Genomic DNA, 20,190 nt, shown 5'->3' with positions numbered 1-20,190 from the left:
AAAAATTGGGGGGGGGGGGGGGGGGGCTAGGAGACCCACCCAAAGGCCTTTACAACTTAACTATGAGTAGTATATGGTTTTAGCATTTCTGGAAATGGGGAAAATTCAGAAAAAAATAAAAAATCTTCTCCATTTCCAGAGAAGATTTTTTATTTTTTTCTAAATTTTCCCCTTTTTGGCCCCTAACTAAACCCCCTAGCGGCCCACACTCTTATTTCATAAATCCATTGAGCCCCTGGTCCCAAGGATGCTTCATATCAAATTTAGTTAAAATCCAATCCGTCGTTCAGGAAATAAAGGCTTTTAACTCATTCACCCCTGAAGACACATTTGTACTCTTCCAATTCAAAGGCTGGAATAGTTCACTATAAAATTTCAGGGGCGAATGAGTTAAAGGGGAAAAGTTGACGCCAGACGACGCGGTTCGGCATAAGCTCACCTGCCCTTCCTGCCCTTCGGGCAGGTGAGCTAAAAATGAATGTTTTTAAAAAGTTGGTGACCTTTGACCCCATAGAGAGCTATTTTTTTATTCGAAATATTTTGTATTAACATGTAACCAGAAAAAGTTAAATATGGAAATTATCTACAAATTATATATTTTCATAGATTCTGTTCAATCTGTGGTTTACGAGTTATAGTGGTTTTAAAGATTATGACGTCATGGCGGTCATATTGGATTGCTAACCTACTTAAAAATGTTCCTGGAACATCTTCAGACCTTGGCCTACAACATACCTAAAAGACTACAACCCTGGACCTTTAAGCTATACAGAACAAGAGGCCTAGGGGCCTTAATAGCTCACCTGGTATTTTATTTTTCAATTTAAAACCTGCTGAGTACCATTCAGGTTTATCAAAGGAGTACAAGAAACAAAGGTGGGAGCAACATCTTTCATTTATAAATATTCAATTCCCTTTGCCCAAAGATTTTCTAGAACAAGTGTGGTTAGGTTAAAATCCCTTCAATGGTACAGAAGGAGAAGGATCTTTAATGTTTTCCTCTATTTCCCCTAATGGGCCCCACTCATCTGCCGCAAAGAAGGGGTTCCACACACCTCAGTTTAAACAAAATTGATTCTTTTGTCCCTAAGCATGCTTTAATTTTAGACTGCATTTGGTTTAAATCCCTTCACTTGTATAGTAGGACAAAAAAAAAATACAATTTCCCCTATTGGGCCCCGCCCTTATGCCCCCAGAGGGCCGACACCCTCCGTTTATACAAACTTGAGACTCCTTTGTCCAAAGATGCTCTATAACAAATTTGGATAAAATTCTTCTATTGGTTGAGAAGAAGAAGTTTTTAAAGATTTACCAATTTTCCCCCTATCTGGCCCCGCCCCTCTGCCCCCAGGGGGATCATACCCTCCGTTTATACAAAACTGAGAACCCTTTGGCCAATGATGCTCCAGACCAAATTTGGTCAAAATCCTCTGAGCCGTTCAGGACTTGTAGCGTTTTAAAGGAAAAAGTTGACGGACGACGGACGGACACCAGACGACGGACGCTGCGGCATGGGATAAGCTCAGTTGGCCTTTCGGGCCAGGTGAGCTAACAAATCATTTAAAGATTTAAACATATATTTGCTCCATTTGACCTTGGATATCAGTCAAGGTCATTCATTTGAACAAACTTGGTAGCCCTTTATCAAAGCATGCTTGTGGTCTATATATCATCTTCCTGGGCATTTTGGTTATTCAGAAGAAGTCTTTTAAAGATTTTAAAAATATTTGACCCTTGTGACCTTGACCATGCTACTGGCCAAATTTCATCACCCAGGATCTCTTGGTTATTCCTGATAATCTTTCTATCCATGCACTGAAATTGACTGCAGTACCTTGGAGAAGTTGTTTGAAATATTAGTTAATTTTCCCTTTGGGGCCCGCCCTGGCCCCTAGGGTTGGGGTAGGAATCCCAATTTAATATAATTCTCACCAAGTAAAAATAATTTCCTACAGAAAATTGTCAAAATATACCCAAAAGTGTTGTTTCCCCATATAAACTTATGTAAACTCCCCCCCCCCCCGCAAAGGGAGAACGGATAGCTCGGGGGTCCTGAAATTTACAATTTAAATAAAGCCCCTGATGATCTTTCCATCCATGCAGAGAAAAGAAAATGACTGTAGCACCTCAGAGTCTGGATAAGAAAATTTTAGAAATATTGGTTAATTTTCCCTTTCGGGCCCCACCCTGGCCCAAGGGGTTGGGGTAGGAATCCCAATCTTACAATTTTGTAGCCTCATCTACCAAGGATGATTTTGACCAAGTTTGAAAACAAGAGGCCCAGAGGGCCTGTATAGCTCACTTGGATACCAAAGCAATCATGGCAAATTATTCTCCGAATGAGATCAAGGGAATATGCCAGACCCCAAGGCCAATCCTTGTAGCATATCTGTATTAGATTCTTCGTGCCCAGCAATTTTATGTATGGTTATTGGATGGGGATCTCAACTGTTTCAAAGCTTTGACTCAGAAACTAGGTCCCTAGGGCTGTGGCCAGACCCCAGGATCAATTCTAATATCGTGACTGCATTTGTCTTTTTTTGCCCAGCATTTGTATATATAGTTTTGGGGTGGGGATCTAAACCATTTCAAAGTTATGACCCAGGGGTTAAGTCTCCAAGGGTGGGGCAGTCCCCAAGGCCATCCTGGAAGCATATGTGCAATCATCTCTTTATACTCAGCCATTGTATATACCGTTAAAGGGTGGGGCTCTCAACTGTTTCCAAGCTGTGACTAACAAACTAGGTCCCTAAGGGTTCGGTCAGATCCCAGGGTCTATTCTGATATCATGACTGCATTCGTCTTTTTATGCCCAGCATTTGTATATATAGTTTTGGGTGGGGATCTCAACAGTTTTAAAGTTATGGCCCAGGGACTATGTCTCCAAGGGTGGGGCCAGACCCTATAGCCATCCTGGAAGCAAATGTGCATTTTTCTCTTTATACTCAGCAATTGTATACCATGGTTATATGGTGGGGATCTCAACCATTTGCAAGTAATAAACTTTTTTGGCCCCACCCCTTAGCCCGGGGGGTCAGCCCCACCAATTTTTACAATTTTAAATCCCTGCCTCCCATTAATGCTTCCGACCAAATATGATCAATACCCATGGCATAGTTTTACAGTAGAAGTTGTTTATAGCAATAAAGCCAAATTGACCCCTTTTTGGCCCCGCCCTCAGCCCCACCATTTGTAAAATTTTGAATCCCCACCACCTAGGGATGCTTCCAGTCAAATATGGTTGATATCGTCTTCTTAGTTCCAGAGAAGAAGTTGCTTAAAGCAAAATAGCCAAATTGACTCCTTTTGGCCCCGCCCCTCAGCCCCCTGGGGGGTCAGCCCAACCATTTGTACAATTTTGAATCCCTGACACCTAGGAATGCTTCCAGTCAAATATGGTTGATATCGTCTTCTTAGTTCCAGAGAAGAAGTTGCTTAAAGCAAAATAGCCAAATTGACTCCTTTTGGCCCCGCCCCTCAGCCTAACCATTTGTACAATTTTGAATCCCCATGGCCACCACTTAGGGATGCTTCCAGTCAAATATGGTTGATATCCATGGCTAAGTTCTACAGAAGAAGTCGTTTGTAGCAATATAGCCAAATTGCCCCCTTTTGGCCCCGCCCCTCAGCCCCCTGGGGGGTCAGCCCAACCATTTGTACAATTTTGAATCTCCACCTACCTAGGAATGCTTTCAGTCAAATTTAGTTTAATTCCAATCAGTGGTTAAGAAGAAGAAGTCGTTTAAAGAAATTGTTGACGGACGGACGGACGGACGACGGACGCAACGGTATGGCATAAGCTCACCTTGGTCCTTCGGACCAGGTGAGCTAAAAATCCATCCATTGGGTTCTTGAGAAGAAGTTGAAAATGTAAAAAGTTTACGCACGACACGACGCATGACGGATGACAACAGACGGAAAGTGATGGGAAGAGCTAAAAATATGTTCATGTTAATTCTTAAATATGAGTTCTTTTGCTGCAGGAGTAGCACTTGACAAATTTCATTATCTACCAAATTGAGTAATTTCATATGACATGAGCCGGATCACCTGTAAAACTAAATTCATAAAACTTTGAAACCCTGACAATATTCATCATTTCTGTGGTGACATACCTGGTCATATAAATAGTAGAATGTGACTTTGTCCTTTGTGTACAATTCCTGGAAGCTCTTGGGAAGATACCGAACTCTCAATTCGTATCTGTAAGACAAAAAATTACAGAATGATTACAAAAACTCTTCCATCAGAAAAACATTAAAACCTAATCATTAATTTTTCTGATTATCACAAAGTTTTTACTTTTGCCTTGATTTCTAATATGAAGCATTTTGATAGGTAGACTTGTGAAGACTGCACAGGGTACTGGTCCCATTCTAAACAATTAGTGTTTCTGTATTTAGAACTTAAATGTGAATGTTATTAATGTACACCATGTGTGTTTCCCCGACTCATAGATTCTATCTTTATATGTATCAAATCAGGTGATTTAGTTAATTACAGTATGTCATTCGATAAACTATCCTGTTTCTATTGAAATAAGAAACCGCTCTTCTTTCATTTCCTCCTCAAAATCCTCTTCGACAGCTTAAGAAAGATAATGTCAAATTTATTCCTCAAATGTATTTTGTGTCTGTACACCAATACTATGTCTACTCTGCACTTATAAAGGGACTGCTGACAATTGTGACAGTGACAGACATCTACAATGTAAGTCACAGTGAATCATTTTTGAATATAGTTTCTATATAATTGGGATTATTTTTCTCGGATTACAATAAAAACACAGTCTTTCAATAATTTAAGTGGTTCCTTTGCTTTTTACATAGTGTCTTTCTACCGAATGGTGCTATAAAATGTATAGCGTGATAGACGCTATAAAAGCAAGCCAAATCTAATAGAACTGCTCCAGAGGTATGCTAATATCAATCTGATACCAAAACTTCATACATTATATGAAAAGTTTTATAAAATTAAACACTCAGAGACAGTATGGCTGGGCTTTGTGTACTGATTTCACTGGTGGAATACTCCACTATTTAGGGAATTAAGGTGTATCTAAGATGATACAGGCTTTGGAAAAGAGGCCACCTCTGGAGGGCTGCTTAAAACAGAAGGCGCAATTGTAGGGCAGTATATGTTTGATGGTAATGTTACACCTCTCTAAAACACTACACCAAGACTTTCCTCTAACCTGCACAAACATTTGTCAACACTACCCCAAGAATTTTCTGAATCAAAACCCACACCATCAGTTGTCAACACTTCACCAAGACATTCCTCTAACCCACAACAACATTTGTCAACACTACCCCAAGAGTTTTCTCAATCTAAACCCACACCAACAGTTGTCAACACTACACCAAGAGTTTCCTCTAACCAACACCAACAGTTGTTAACACTTCACCAATACATTCCTCTAACCTACAACAACAGTTGTCAACACTTCACCAAGACATTCCTCTAACCCACAACAACATTTGTCAACACTACACAAAATTCCCTCTTACCAACACCAATATTTGTCAACACTACACAAAGTTTCCTCTTACTCAACCAACAGTTCTCAATACTACACGAAGAGTTTCCTCTTACCCAACCCAACAGTTGTCAAAACTAAACCAAGATTTTCCTCTAACCCACACTAACAGTTGTCAACATTACACCGTGAGTTTCCTCTAACCCACACCATCAGTTGTCAACACTACACAGTGAGTTTCCTCAATTTAAACCCACACCATCAGTTGTCAACACTACATAGTGAGTTTCCTCAATTTAAACCTACACCAACAGTCGTCAACATGACACTAAGACATTCCTCTGAACCACAACAAGTGGCCCAGAGGGCCTGTATCGCTCACCTGTTTCTTTTGTAACATGAAACTGACATATAGGTAATTACTTCAGACCAAATTTGGTAACTACTAGAACACAAGACATTTTAAAATCTCTTAAACGGTTCTTCAAGCTATTGTTTTTTGAAAGGACTATGTATATGGTTTAATTGGGCCTGTTTTGGCCCCCAAATGCATCAAAATTCAAAACCTTTAAATGAACTTTGAAATGACTGTTTCTTGAATTTTGAATACTTCCCAAATACTTTTATCAAAATATTTATTTATATTTCTAATTATTGTTGCCATGTTAACAAGTTCAAATTTGCATAAATTAGAAAAATTTGAATATTCAGTGAATATTGTGATATTTTGTATAGTTTTTCTCCTAGAAACTATAGAGCGCATGCTTGAACAAACTTAATATCAAAGGATAATGTATAGGCACCAGTAATACATCTTTAGGAGAAATAGAAAGTTTGTTCAAGAGTGCACTCTATGTTAGCTAAGAGAAAAACTAGGTGAAAAACTGTCAAAATTGACTGAATAATCAAATTCAATAATTTATGCAAATATGACCTGGTTACCATGGCAGCCAAAACTGAAAACACAAATAAATGTTTACATAATAGTACTGGGGAAATATTCAAAATGAAAGAAACAGTCGTTTGAAAGTTCTATTGCAGATTTTTAATTTTGATAGATTTGAGGGCCAAAAAAGGCCCAAACCATACATAGTCTGTTGAAATTTTAAGTTTTAAGTTTTTAACCCATGTTGACCTTTGACTCCGGCTAACACTTAAAGTTGACCTTTGACCTCATTAATGTAACAAAGAAAACGATTCACACAGCTGGTCTACATATATATAACATACCCAAGTAGCATGAATCTAGACCAATGTTTTTTAAGATATTGTTTGTTTGATCATTTTAACATATTTGACCCCTGAGACATTGAAAGTAAGTCAACGTCATTTTAATGAAGAGCATTCCTTCCCAGGTACCCATTGGCCAAATATCATGACCGTTGGCCTTATGAAACTTGAGAAAAAGTTTGTTAAAGCTTTTAACCCATGTTTATCTTTGACCCCACTAGCATTTAAAGTTGATATTTTACCTCATTACTGTAATTAAGAAAAAGATTTGCACTGCTAGTCTACATAACATACCCAAGTATCATGACTAGTCCAAAAGGTTCTTAGGATATTGTTGACTGGAAAGTAGGCCACGGTCATTTTCAATCCCAAACTTTGTTATGCTCCTACCAACAAAGCTTTTAGCATAATATCATGACTCTAGGCCTGTCCATTCTTCAGGAAAAGTCGTTTAAAGGAAAAGTTGAGAGACGGACGACAGCAATGCACCATGACATAAGCTCACCTGCCCTTCGGGGTTTTACTACTACACGAAGAGTTTCCACTAACCCACACCGTCAGTTGTCAACACAACACCAAGACTTTCCTCTGACCCATACCAACAGTTGTCAACACTACACCAAGAGTTTTCTCTAACCCATACCAACATTTGTCAATACTACACAAATTGTTTCCTCAAACCCACACCAACAGTGATCACTATTTCGTAAAGTATTTCCTCAAACCCACACCAACAGTTGTCAACACTACACCATGAGTTTCCTCTAACCCACACCAACAGTTGTCAACACTACACTAATACTTTCCTCAAACCCACACCAACAGTTGTCAACACTTCACCGAGACATTCCTCTAACCCACAGTCAGTTGTCTACATACACCAAGACTTTCCTCTAACCCACACCAACAGTTGTCAACACTACATAAATACTTTCCTCAAACCCACATCAACAGTTGTCAACACTATGCCAAGAATTTCTTCAAACCTGCACCAACAGTTGTCAACACTACACCAACAGTTTTCTTCAAACCCACACCAATGGTTGTCAACATTTCACCAAGTCTCTCCTCTAACCCACACCAACAGTGATCAACAATACACCAAGACATTCCTCTAACCCACACTAACAGTTGTCAACAATATACACAAAGACTTTCCTCTAGCCCACACTGACAGTTGTCAACACTTCACCAAGACTTTCCTCAAACCCACACCAACAGTGATCAACACGACACCAAGACATTCCTCTAACCCGACCAACAGTTGTCAACAATATACACAAAGACTTTCCTCTAGCCAACACTGACAGTTTTTAATTAAACAACTCTACACAAAGACATTTCTCTAACCTACACAAAAAATTGTCAAAACTTCACCAAGACAGTTGTCAACACCACGCCAAGACTTTCATCTAGCCCACACTGACAGTTGTCAACAATACACCAAGACATTCCTCTAACCCACATCAACAGTTGTCATTACTTCACCAAGTTTCCTCTAACCCACACCAACAGTTGTCAACACTACACCAAGACCACCTCTTACCCACACCAACAGTTGTCAACACTTCACCAAGACATTCCCCTAACCCACAGAAAGATGTCAACACACACCAAACTTTCCTCTTACCCACACCAACAGTTGTTAACACTACATAAAGACTTTCCTCAAACCCACACCAACAATTGTCAACACTACACAAATACAATCCTCTAACCTTCACAAACATTTGTCAACACTACACCAAGACATTCCTCTAAACCACATCAACAGCTATCAACACTACACCAAGACTTTCCTCTAACCAACACCAACAGTTGTCAACACTACACCAAGACATTCCTTTAACCAAAACCAAAAGTTGTCAAATCTACACCACGTTTCCTCTTACCCACACCAACAGTTGTTAACACCACGCAAAGACTTTCCTCTAGCCCACACTGACAGTTGTCAACACTACACCAAGACTTTCCTCTAACCTACACCAACAGTTGTCAACACTACACCAAGACATTTCTCTAACCTACACAAAAAATTGTCAAAACTTCACCAAGACAGTTGTCAACAGGTGTCAACTCTACACCAAAACCTCCTCTTACCCACACCAACAGTTGTCAACACTGCACCAAGACAGTCCTTTAACCCACACCAACAGTTGTCAAAACTACAACAAGACATTCCTCTAACCCACACCAACAGTTGTCAAAACTACAACAAGACATTCCTCTAACCCACACCAACAGTTGTCAAAACTTCAACAAGACATTCATCTTACCCACACCAACAGTTGTCAAAACTACACCAAGACGTTCCCCTTACCCACACCAACAGTTGTCAACACAAACCAAAATTTTCCTCTAACCCACACCAACAGTTTTCAACACTCCACCAAGAGTTTCCTCTAACCAACACCAACAGTTGTCAACACAAACCAAGACTTTCCTCTAACCACACCCACAGTTGTCAAAACTACACCAAGACTTTCCTCTAAACCACACTGACAGTTGTCATCACTACACCAAGACTTTCCTCTAACCCACACCAACAGTTGTCAACACTACACCAAGACTTTCCTCTAAACCACACCAACAGTTGTCAACATTACACCAAGACCGCCTCTTACCCACACCAACAGTTGTCAACACTAGACGAATACTTTCCTCAAACCCACACCAACAGTTGTCAACACTACAGCAATACTTTCCTTTATATAAACATTGCTGTCAGTTCTGCCAGAATACTTTATTATACAAAAGGCCAAATGGGCCTGCATCGCTCACCTGGTATTTATGTCACACTTGTAATCTTAAAAGTGGACTAAAAAACAGCTACGGGCAGAATATTAGTGTTTGATTCATAAGAACCTATTAAAAGATTTAAACATATGACGCCTGTGACCTTGAATGTCGAACAAGGACATTAAGTGGGAAGTGGGTCAAGGTCATTCATTTGAACAAACTTTGTTGTCCTTCATCCCAGCATGCTACAGAACCAATTTCAGTACCCTGGACCTTTTGGTTATTGAGCAGAAGTTGTTTGAAGATTTAAAGACATCTGACCCCAGTGACCTTCAAATTGGATCAAGGTCATTCATTTGAACAAACTTGGAGGCCCTTCATCCCAGCATGCTACAGGCCCAATATCAGTACCCTGGGCCTTTTGGTTATTGAGCAGAAGTTGTTTGAAGATTTTAAGACATCTAACCCCAGTGACCTTGAAAGAGGGTCAAAGTCATTCATTTGAACAAACTTGGTAGTCCTTCATCCCAGCATGCTACAGGCCCAATATCAGTACCCTGGGCCTTTTGGTTAATGAGAAGAAGTTGTGCCAGGTGAGCTAATAAACAAAGTTGCAAGAAGAACTACATATAAATCTGTTTTGGTGGGAAAGACACCAAGAAAATGAGTTTCCATGTAATGTCCCAATTTTTCTCTATTTCCCCTATTGGGCCTCACATGCCCTTTTTTATACAAATTATACAAATTGAGTTTATTTATCCCTAAGCCTGCTTCAGACCACATTTTGTTTAAATTCCTTCATTTGTACTGAAGGGAAAATATTGTTCTCCATTTCCCCTATTGGGCCCCACTCCTCTGCCCCTGGGTGGGTGGGGGAGTGGGGGGGTTCACATCTTCCATTTATAAATATCAAATTCCCTTTGCCTGAAAATTCTCTAGAACAAGTTTGGTTAAAATTCCTTCAAAGGTACAGAAGGAGAAGGATCTTTAATGTTTTCCTTTATTTCCCCTAAAGGGCCCCACCCATCTGCAACAAAGAAGGGGGCCCACACACCTCAGTTTATACAAAATTGATTCTTTTGTCCCTAAGCATGCTTCAGATTGCATTTGGTTTAAATCCCTTTACTTGTAAAGTAGGAGGAAAAAATCCTCTATTTCCCCTATTGGGCCCCTCCCCTCTGCCCTCAGAGGCGCCACACCCTCCGTTTATACAAACTTGAGGCTCCTTTTGTCAAAAGAACAAATCTAGTCAAAATCCTTCAATTGGTTGAGAAGAAGATTTTTAAAGATTAACCTATTTTCCCCCTATTTGGCCCTGCCCCTCTGCCCCCAGTGAGGCCATACCCTCTGTTTATACAAAACTGAGAACCCTTTGATCAATGATGCTCCAGACCAAATTTGGTCAAAATCCCTTTATCGGTACAAAACGAGAAGGATCTTTAATGTTTTCCTCTATTTCCCCTAATGGGCCCCACCCATCTGCCCAAAGAAGGGGGTCCACACACCTCAGTTTATACAAAATTGATTCTTTTGTCCCTAAGCATGCTTCAGACAGCATTTGGTTTATATCCCTTCACTTGTATAGTAGGAGAGAAAAAATCCTCTATTTCCCCTGCCCCTCTGCCCCCAGAGGGGCCACACCCTCCGTTTATACAAACTTGAAGCTCCTTTGTCCAAAGATGCTCTAGAACAAATTTGGTCAAAATCCTTCTATTGGTTGAGAAGAATTAAGCATTGAACTGTTTTTGTATGGTATTTATGTTCAAGCAAACAACATAATGTGCAAATTTAAAATTCCTGCTTTATCGACAGTCCACACAAATTCATTCAATAGTTGGAATAGCATGTTGTCACGTGCTGATTGGCAAACAAAGTAGTACTTTGAAATTTTAACAAACACTTCAATTTTATTCCACAATTCAGTATCAAAACAATTGCGTATGATATGTCTATAGGGTGATTTAAGTTTATCAATAGAACTCTTGAGCTGAAAGTTGGATTTGAAATTGTTTCGATTATTCCCCGGAACAAATTTTGCGCATAGATAAATACAGTGAACACCGTAAATCCGACCTTGCCCTCCACGAGCGAGTTATTTGGGAAGTTAAATGAGCAAAGAGAAAAGTTCAAAATTTGTGAAGAATCAAGACGTGAATTTTTTGGTTAAATGTATGGGAATCTGACTACAGTCGGTAGATTTTATAACAGCCTCGTTATTTGACATGTCGTAAGAAACTAGGGAAACCATGGCTGCGAGATGCGTGAATCTGATAGCGTGTGAAGTGAGTGATATTGCGACGGATCATAGGGGTCGTTACAAATGTCTGAAATGTTTGTGTGCTGCGACTCATATCAGTAGGTCTGTAACAAATGTGTCAGTAGGTCTATAGAATACGTGTATTTCAGACATTTGTAACAAACCCCTGTTGATCAGTGCAGTGTAACAGACGATATTTCTGATAAATTGTATGAGTGTTCAAATTGTTTCCATTGCTGGCTTTGGTGATTTCAACCGATATGCATTTTGTATGATATTTTGGGCCAGGTGAGCTAAAAATTGGTAGCCCTTAAGCTTTATCCCAGCATGTTACATGCCAAATATCAACACCCTTGGCAACTTGGTAAGAAGTCCTTTAAAGTTTTTAAACATAATTAACCCCTCTGACCTTGAATATTTGTCAAAGTAATTCATTTGAACAAATTTGTAGCGATTCATCTTAGCATGTTATTGGCTAAACATTATCACCCGAGGCCTTATTCAGAAGAAGTTGTTTAAACTAACACGAGATCCAGGAGGAATCTTGGCATTCACCATCGTACCATCTTTATTAGTTCTTTGACAGTTCGATCTTTACTCTTCTTTTCTCTTATCTGTTCGATTGAGTCATGTAAACAGTAAATGCACCTTGAGATAACTTTAATCTTAACTTTATACTACTGTGTATAAACAGTATATACAACCTTCAAAGTGAGTTTTTTATTATTCACATAGTACCGTACTTAATGTGAAAAAAATAGATCCGTCATTGTAAGTTCTTCCTGTGGTCATCTTGTTTTTTTTATCACTAAATATGCACAACTACAGACCAATGGAAATCTACTTATCAAATTTGAAAAAGATCCCTCCAGTACTTTCTGAGAAATAGCAATAACAAACTTTAACTGTCAAAATCCAAGATGGCCACCAATCAACCATTTTGTTTATTCCATCAACATCAAAAGTAAACATGAACAAAGATACATATCAAATTTGAGAAAGATCCATTTAGTAATTTTTTGAGAAATAGTGATAACAAACTGTCACTGTCAAAATCCAAGATGGCTGTCTGGTGGCCATTTTATTTATTCAATCAGTCTCAAAAGTCAACATGAACAACAAGGGACAAAGGCGAACCTACATATGAAATTTGTAAAATATTCCTCAAGTTCTTCCTGAGAATAAGTGAAAACAAACATTCACTGTCAAAATCAAAGATGGGCCAGGTGAGCTTTAAACCATCAAAATGTTATTGTTGGGTGTGTGATAATAGAAATGTGTTTGAAATTAATTCTGTCTAATACATATACTTGCGAACATGCTGTTGACATTGACTTATATTTAATTGTGTTTGAAATGTCTCCAAGAAACTTTCAAAAATGCTCTGTGAGATTACCTCTATACTTGACAGGTTGCTGATAATGAAATGTATTTCAGATGCTTGAATATGCTTTCTGAATACTGTTAACAGTGAATTGTGTTTGAGATGCCTTCTAAAAAATGTTTTCAGACAGGAACTTACCTCCATTCATCAGATGGGTGAGCGGATTCGTACTTCTGTCGGACCTGGTACATTGACAGATTATTGTGGAGCCAGTAACTGTCCTTGGATTGGATATTAACTAACTTGAGGGCATAACAGTTCGCGAAGTATCTCTCTCCAGCCGTCAATCTCCCAACAACTAATTTGATTATGTCCTACAAAACAACACATTCCTCTCACTACTTATATGTTACATATTACTTAGATCTCTCTTTAAGTTAAGAACTATCGTAGATATTGGAATGTTTTCAATCGGGGCTACACTACACAAACACATTTCAATCGGGGCTACACTACACAAACACATTTCAATTCCATTTTCCACTGCTTTTCATGTATCATTTTGTCAAAAAAAAAATTATCAATCCTTGCTTATTTACATACAATTGATGTATATCAGACTTGAATTAATATAAGACAGTATTAAGGTGAGGATATATCATAAGATTAATACAGCTTCCTGCCAAGCCTGGTTATTACAAACTCCTCCCAATTAGACTCCTCCCCATAATCACCCCAATTACTTTTTATTTCATTACTTTTGAAGCTAAAGTTGACATTTACTGAAAGTGTTCTGATTTCCACCTATTTGACGACTCACCTTGACATCTGTGGCATCACCATACTTGACCATGTTGAAGCCCCCATTAGGGAGATGAACTTTAAGTATGGTGCGCTCCATAGTACACTTCTTCACCTTGGGGTCCAATTCCTTATAAGTGTCAAACTCCTGTATAGGGTCCAAAACTACTTGGTGACACCCATCATCATCTTGTATTAACTTCCAGAGTTTGCTCCATCGTGCTATCTGTAACGAAACAAGGTACAATCTGCTCCAATGATACATTCACTTAACAAGTTAAACTGTTTATAATATCTTGAAATAAACACTCTAAAAAAGCTCATTAAATATACAATTAGTTGTAATAACTCTGCTTTATACAATTATCATAACTACAGAAGTGCCTCTATATCCATAAACAAATAACAAATCTCTATCTTATTTCAATAACAAATCCTAGTACATGTAAATGTTCATATATGCAACCCATCAACATTAATTTGAAAAATTAACATAAACCACAAAAGAGACACTATGCTGTAAAGTCATCTATTTGATAAAAATCATTTGTTTTTGATGAAAGGTTGTGAAAGCTCTATACTCTCATTAACATTAGACACAGCAATGGGGGTCCTACACTCTCATTAACATTAGACACAGCAATGGGGGTCCTACACTCTCATTATATATAATTAACATTAGACACAGCAATGGAGGTCCTACACTCTCATTAACATTAGACACAGCAATGGAGGTCCTACACTCTCATTAACATTAGACACAGCAATGGGGGTCCTACACTCTCATTAACATTAGACACAGCAATGGGGGTCCTACACTCTCATTAACATTAGACACAGCAATGGAGGTCCTACACTCTCACTAACATTAGACACAGCACTTGGGGTCCTACACTCTCATTAACATTAGACACAGCAATGGAGGTCCTACACTCTTAACATTAGACACAGCAATGGGGGTCCTACACTCTCATTATATATAATTAACATTAGACACAGCAATGGGGTCCTACACTCTCATTAACATTGGACACAGCAATGGGGGTCCTACACTCATTAACATTAGATACAGCAATGGGGGTCCTACACTCTCATTCACATTAGACACAGCAATGGGGGTCCTACACTCTCATTATATATAATTAACATTAGACACAGCAATGGAGGTCCTACCCTCTCATTAACATTAGACACAGCAACGGAGGTCGTACACTCTCATTAACATTAGACACAACAATGCAGCACAGCAATGGAGGTCCTACACTCTTAACATTAGACACAGCAATGGAGGTCCTACACTCTAATTAACATTAGAGACAGCAATGGGGGTCCTACAATCTCATTAACATTAGACACAACAATGCAGCACAGCAATGGAGGTCCTACACTCTAATTAACATTAGAGACAGCAATGGGGGTCCTACACTCTCATTAACCTTAGACACAGCAATGGGGGTCCTATACTCTCATTAACATTAGACACAGCAATGGGGCTCCTACACTCTCATTAACATTAGACCCAGCAATGGGGGTCCTACACTCTCATTAACCTTAGACACAGCAATGGGGGTCCTATACTCTCATTAACATTAGACACAGCACTGGGGGTCCTACACTCTCATTAACATTAGACACAGCAATGGGGTCATACACTCATTAACATTAGGCACAGCAATGGAGGTCCTACACTCTCATTAACATTAGACACAGCAATGGAGGTCCTACACTCTCATTAACATTAGAGACAGCAATGGGGGTCCTACAATCTCATTAACATTAGACACAACAATGGGGGTCCTACACTCTCATTAACATTAGACACAGCAATGGAGGTCCTACACTCTCATTAACATTAGACACAGCAATAGAGGTCCTTCTCTCTCATTAAGATTAGACACAGCAATGGGGGTCCTACACTCTCATTAACATTAGACACAGTAATGGGGGTCCTACACTCTCATTAACATTAGACACAGCAATGGAGGTCCTACACTCTCATTAACATTAGACACAGCAATGGGGGTCCTACACTCTCATTAACATTAGACACAGCAATGGGGGTCCTACACTCTCATTAACATTAGACACAGCAATGGGGGTCCTATACACTCTCATTAACATTAGATACAGCAATGGGGGTCCTAAACTCTCATTAACATTAGACACAGCAATGGGGGTCCTATCCACTCTCATTAACATTAGACACAGCAATGGAGGTCCTACACTCTTAACATTAGACACAGCAATGGGGGTCCTACCCTCTCATTAACATTAGACACAGTAATGGGGGTCCTACACTCTCATTAACATTAGACACAGCAATGGGGTCCTACACTCTCATTAACATTAGACACAGCAATGGGGGGTCCTACACTCTCATTAACATTAGACACAGCAATGGAGGTCCTACACTCTAATTAACATTAGACACAGCAATGGGGGTCCTACTCTCTCATTAACATTAGACATAGCAATGGGGGTCTTACACTCTCATTAACATTAGACACAGCAATAGAGGTCCTTCTCTCTCATTAAGATTAGACACAGCAATGGGGGTCCTACACTCGCATTAACATTAGACACAGCAATGGAGGTCCTACCCTCTTAACATTAGACACAGCAATGGAGGTCCTACCCTCTTAACATTAGACACAGCAATGGAGGTCCTACTCTCTCATTAACATTAGAAACAGCAATGGGGGTACTACACTCTCATTAACATTAGACACAGCATGGGGGGCCTACACTCTCATTTACATTAGATACAGCAATGGGGGTCCTACACGCTCATTAACATTAGACACAGCAATGGGGGTCCTACCCTCTCATTAACATTAGACACAGCAATGGAGGACCTACACTCTTATCATTAGACACAGCAATGGAGGTCCTACACTCGCATTAACATTAGACACAGCAATGGAGGTCATACACTCTTAACATTAGACACAGCAATGGGGGTCCTACTCTCTCATTAACATTAGACATAGCAATGGGGGTCTTACACTCTCATTAACATTAGACACAGCAACGGAGACCCTCCACTCTCATTAACATTAGACACAGCAATGGGGGTCCTACACTCTCATTTACATTAGATACAGCAATGGGGGTCCTACACTCATTAACATTAGATACAGCAATGGGGGTCCTACACTCTCATTAACATTAGACACAGCAATTGAGGTGAAACAACCTGTGCCTAGCTTAGGTGACCTTTACAATATATTTTTACTTCAGATGCCTTTGAGTGCCGCCAAGGCCGATCAGATTTAACCCCTCAGTGCTGACGTCATAATGGGATAAAAGTATGTCTTCATAACTTTTATTTCAACCTCATGAAATCTTTTTTTTTTCTGAAATCATCTGTGCTAACTTTTGTTTATTTCTTTTTTTTCATGTGTCATTTCAAATCTATTTTAAAATTGAAATTTATTATGTTTATGTATTTTCTTTAACACTCAATTCCATCCCAACGGTAAAATATTAATTCCCGATTCAGTGGTCGGTTTCAATTTTATAGTCACCTCTAACATTTGAATAGCCCACCATCAGATGATGGTGGACTAAAAATAAAAAAGAAGGTTGTATTAAATTATGAACAGAATGAAAATATTGGTCCTTACAAGTCTACACTTTAAATAAATGTTTAATATGGTTTCTCCTACCTGTAACATGGACTTCGCTAATTTCAAGTTACCTTATCTTATTTTATTCCGTGTATATCAATCGGAGACAACAACTATTCGTATTATTTCATGTGTAACTTTTGCAATACAAAATTATATATAAAACAAAATCAGAATTAAATATGAATATAATTTAGAAGTTTTAAACCAACTACGTTTTGAAACTTTATTGCATTTCTTTAATTATGATCCCTTTGACACTGTTAGGTTTCAATTTAAATTCGTCTAATATACTGTATTCCTTCACGGATGGTCATGCATAAATTATATACAAATATACATGTACATGCACAGTATCATCGTAAGACCAGCTCATATTCCTACAAGAAATTAGAATACTTCAGTTTTTGTCATATTTTCGTACTTTTAACAAATATATGTTGTTTCTATGGATAATACTTTTTGAAGAAAAAAATCAATCGCATTAAGTCCATGCCGGTCCTTAGATTTGATCCACAGAATCTGTCGATATCTTTATAAAAATTCAAACTAGCGTTGTGATCCATTTTCATACGTTAGTATAGTGTCAAAATGATCCTGATATGTGTTAAAACTATGTATTATCAATATTTAATAAAATTCCAACGAATGTCATTTCACACAAAAAAATGCCAGCGTTCCAAACCAAATGCTAAAAACTTCATTTCTTCCGTTTAAGAATAATAATACATATACAATTACAAATACAAATGGAAAATAATTATAACTATTTCATGTAATATGAAATCGTTTACTTTATAGTCAGAAAATAACATGGTTCAGCTCTGTCACTCGGTTAAAAAGATAACCCGAGTTACCTCCAGTAGAAACCAGCGCAGTGTAATATTCGGGGTAATACCGATTTATCTCCCCTTTTTAATTCATTGAAATTCCAGATCAGGCAAGTGAAGTTGGTCATGCAGAATCTATGAATTTTTCTAATTTATCATGGTCATCCAGCATCATGATTTGGCATGAATATGTATCGATATTGGTGGATATTGTATCATGTATGATTTTTCTCATATAATAGACAGTTTGGAAACTGTTCATAGGATTATTTTTTTCTGATCGAGGAGCCTGTGGGGTGGCCATCTTATGAAACATGCGACTGCATAATATGTGCATGAGTGATGATAGATATGTGCATGAGTGATGATAGGGTGGATGACACAAACACAATCTTATTCCGTAGTGGTAAATACTCTTATTGTTTAATTGATTATAAAAAAATAAATTCAAATAAAATAAAATAAAAAATTACCGGTTCGTTTGAGGCACTGGATACTGTACCTGTGCAGGACTCGCATGGATAGTAATATTTACGTCCTTGACCCTGGTACAGTGGTACACGGGTGATACACACGTACGTTCGCGGTGAACCTTCCAATTGTATTAACGACAAGGTGGGGTTTTACAAGAACTTATGCCAGGTATGATATAGTAACTACTATTCTAATGAATCAATGCATTCGTAATTAAAAAGGTAATGTATTATACTGGGCCGCTTTGTCGATCAAAAACAGCTAGCCGTCCAGTAGACATGTGTCCGTTTGTTCAATGTTGTTTACAATATTAATAGCCGCTGTATGCGTTGAGTAAGGTAATCCTATAAATACTGGTTGTTGATCGAATTCCTGTTTAATGCAGGGGACAATTATATATACAGATATATTAATATTACAATGTAATATGCTGTACTGGTGTTTTAAAACTTAGTGTGTTTTTAAAAAACAAAACAAAAAACCAAACCAATGATTTATTTTAATTGAAAGTTTCTTTTTTCTTTTTGGTAATATTTCTGAGAAAAAAACCAGAAGAACAAAGAATGCCAAAAAGAAAAAACAAGTCAGTGGGCCAGGGGCCCCAAGCGGGCACAAGAGGGGCAGTCAAGCGGAGGGGACCAGCCAACCAGGAGGACCCAATACCAGCTCCGGCGGTCGAGGTGGAAGGCCCCCAGGAGGAACTTCAACCTGAAAATATGATAGAGTTGCCACCTTCCCCGTCACAAGGAGGTATAGATGGGGCAATCGGAATGGGGAATGATCCACTCCCCATTCCAAGTTTTAACTCTATTTTGGGGGCGAATGTGTCGGAGAGCAATCGCCAAAAGATTGTATCTGTACAATACATAGATATTGGGTTAATGTTAGCGAATGCTACAACTGAGGTGCAGGAAAAAAAAGCTAGTGCTTAACAATCGGGGGGAATTAATAGCTAAGGAAGCAAGCAGAGAGAAAATCAATACCATTGAAAGGTGGACAGATGCAATGTTGGTCTTTGCCTCTGTTTATGGGGCAGCTCACCCGGCTAATCATCTAGATATGTTAAAATATATTTCTACAGTGCGATTAGGGGCAGCAAGGTTCGGCGGATGGGGGTGGAAGCGTTACGATGAGCAGTTTCGTCTAAGAAAAGCCCGGGATCCCACAAGCTCATGGGCAGATATTGATATGGAGCTGTGGTTAACATGCATGTCTCAAGCATCTGGGCAAAATCCCCAACCCCGACCTACGGGTTTTAGCAATACACAGCCCATGGGTGGAATCAAAAGTAACAAGTGCTTTGATTTTAATTACAATGGCTCTTGTTTCAAATCACCATGCCAATATTTGCATTCGTGTACAAAATGTGGGGGTAACCATTCAATGACAGTGTGTCGTGTTGCGGGGGGCCCAGGGCAGTACAATAC

General features: G+C 38.9%; 1 protein-coding gene across 8 annotated transcripts in view; it reads right to left on the bottom strand.

The window, feature by feature from the left end:
* LOC110443300 (focal adhesion kinase 1-like) overlaps positions 1 to 20,190 on the bottom strand; it is a 175,113-nt gene that overhangs the window by 111,070 nt on the left and 43,853 nt on the right. For 6 of the 8 annotated variants that reach the window (XM_021487482.1, XM_021487448.1, XM_021487456.1 and 3 more), the window contains exons 2-4: positions 13,850 to 14,056; positions 13,228 to 13,403; positions 4,116 to 4,203 (exon numbers count right to left, since the gene is read on the bottom strand). In XM_021487482.1, coding sequence (XP_021343157.1) covers positions 4,116 to 4,203; positions 13,228 to 13,403; positions 13,850 to 13,930 — 345 coding nt within the window. In that variant the 5' untranslated portion in view covers positions 13,931 to 14,056. Of the gene's footprint in view, positions 1 to 4,115; positions 4,204 to 13,227; positions 13,404 to 13,849; positions 14,079 to 20,190 lie in introns of all 8 variants that reach the window. The other 2 variants (XM_021487499.1, XM_021487473.1) reach the window with 1 other exon arrangement.

This window comes from Mizuhopecten yessoensis, unplaced genomic scaffold, assembly GCF_002113885.1.
Source record: "Mizuhopecten yessoensis strain PY_sf001 unplaced genomic scaffold, ASM211388v2 scaffold1957, whole genome shotgun sequence".
Taxonomy (NCBI): Eukaryota; Metazoa; Mollusca; class Bivalvia; order Pectinida; family Pectinidae; genus Mizuhopecten; species Mizuhopecten yessoensis.
The sequence above is the reverse complement of the archived record's forward strand: the minus strand, read 5'-3'. Positions and strand labels throughout refer to the sequence as shown.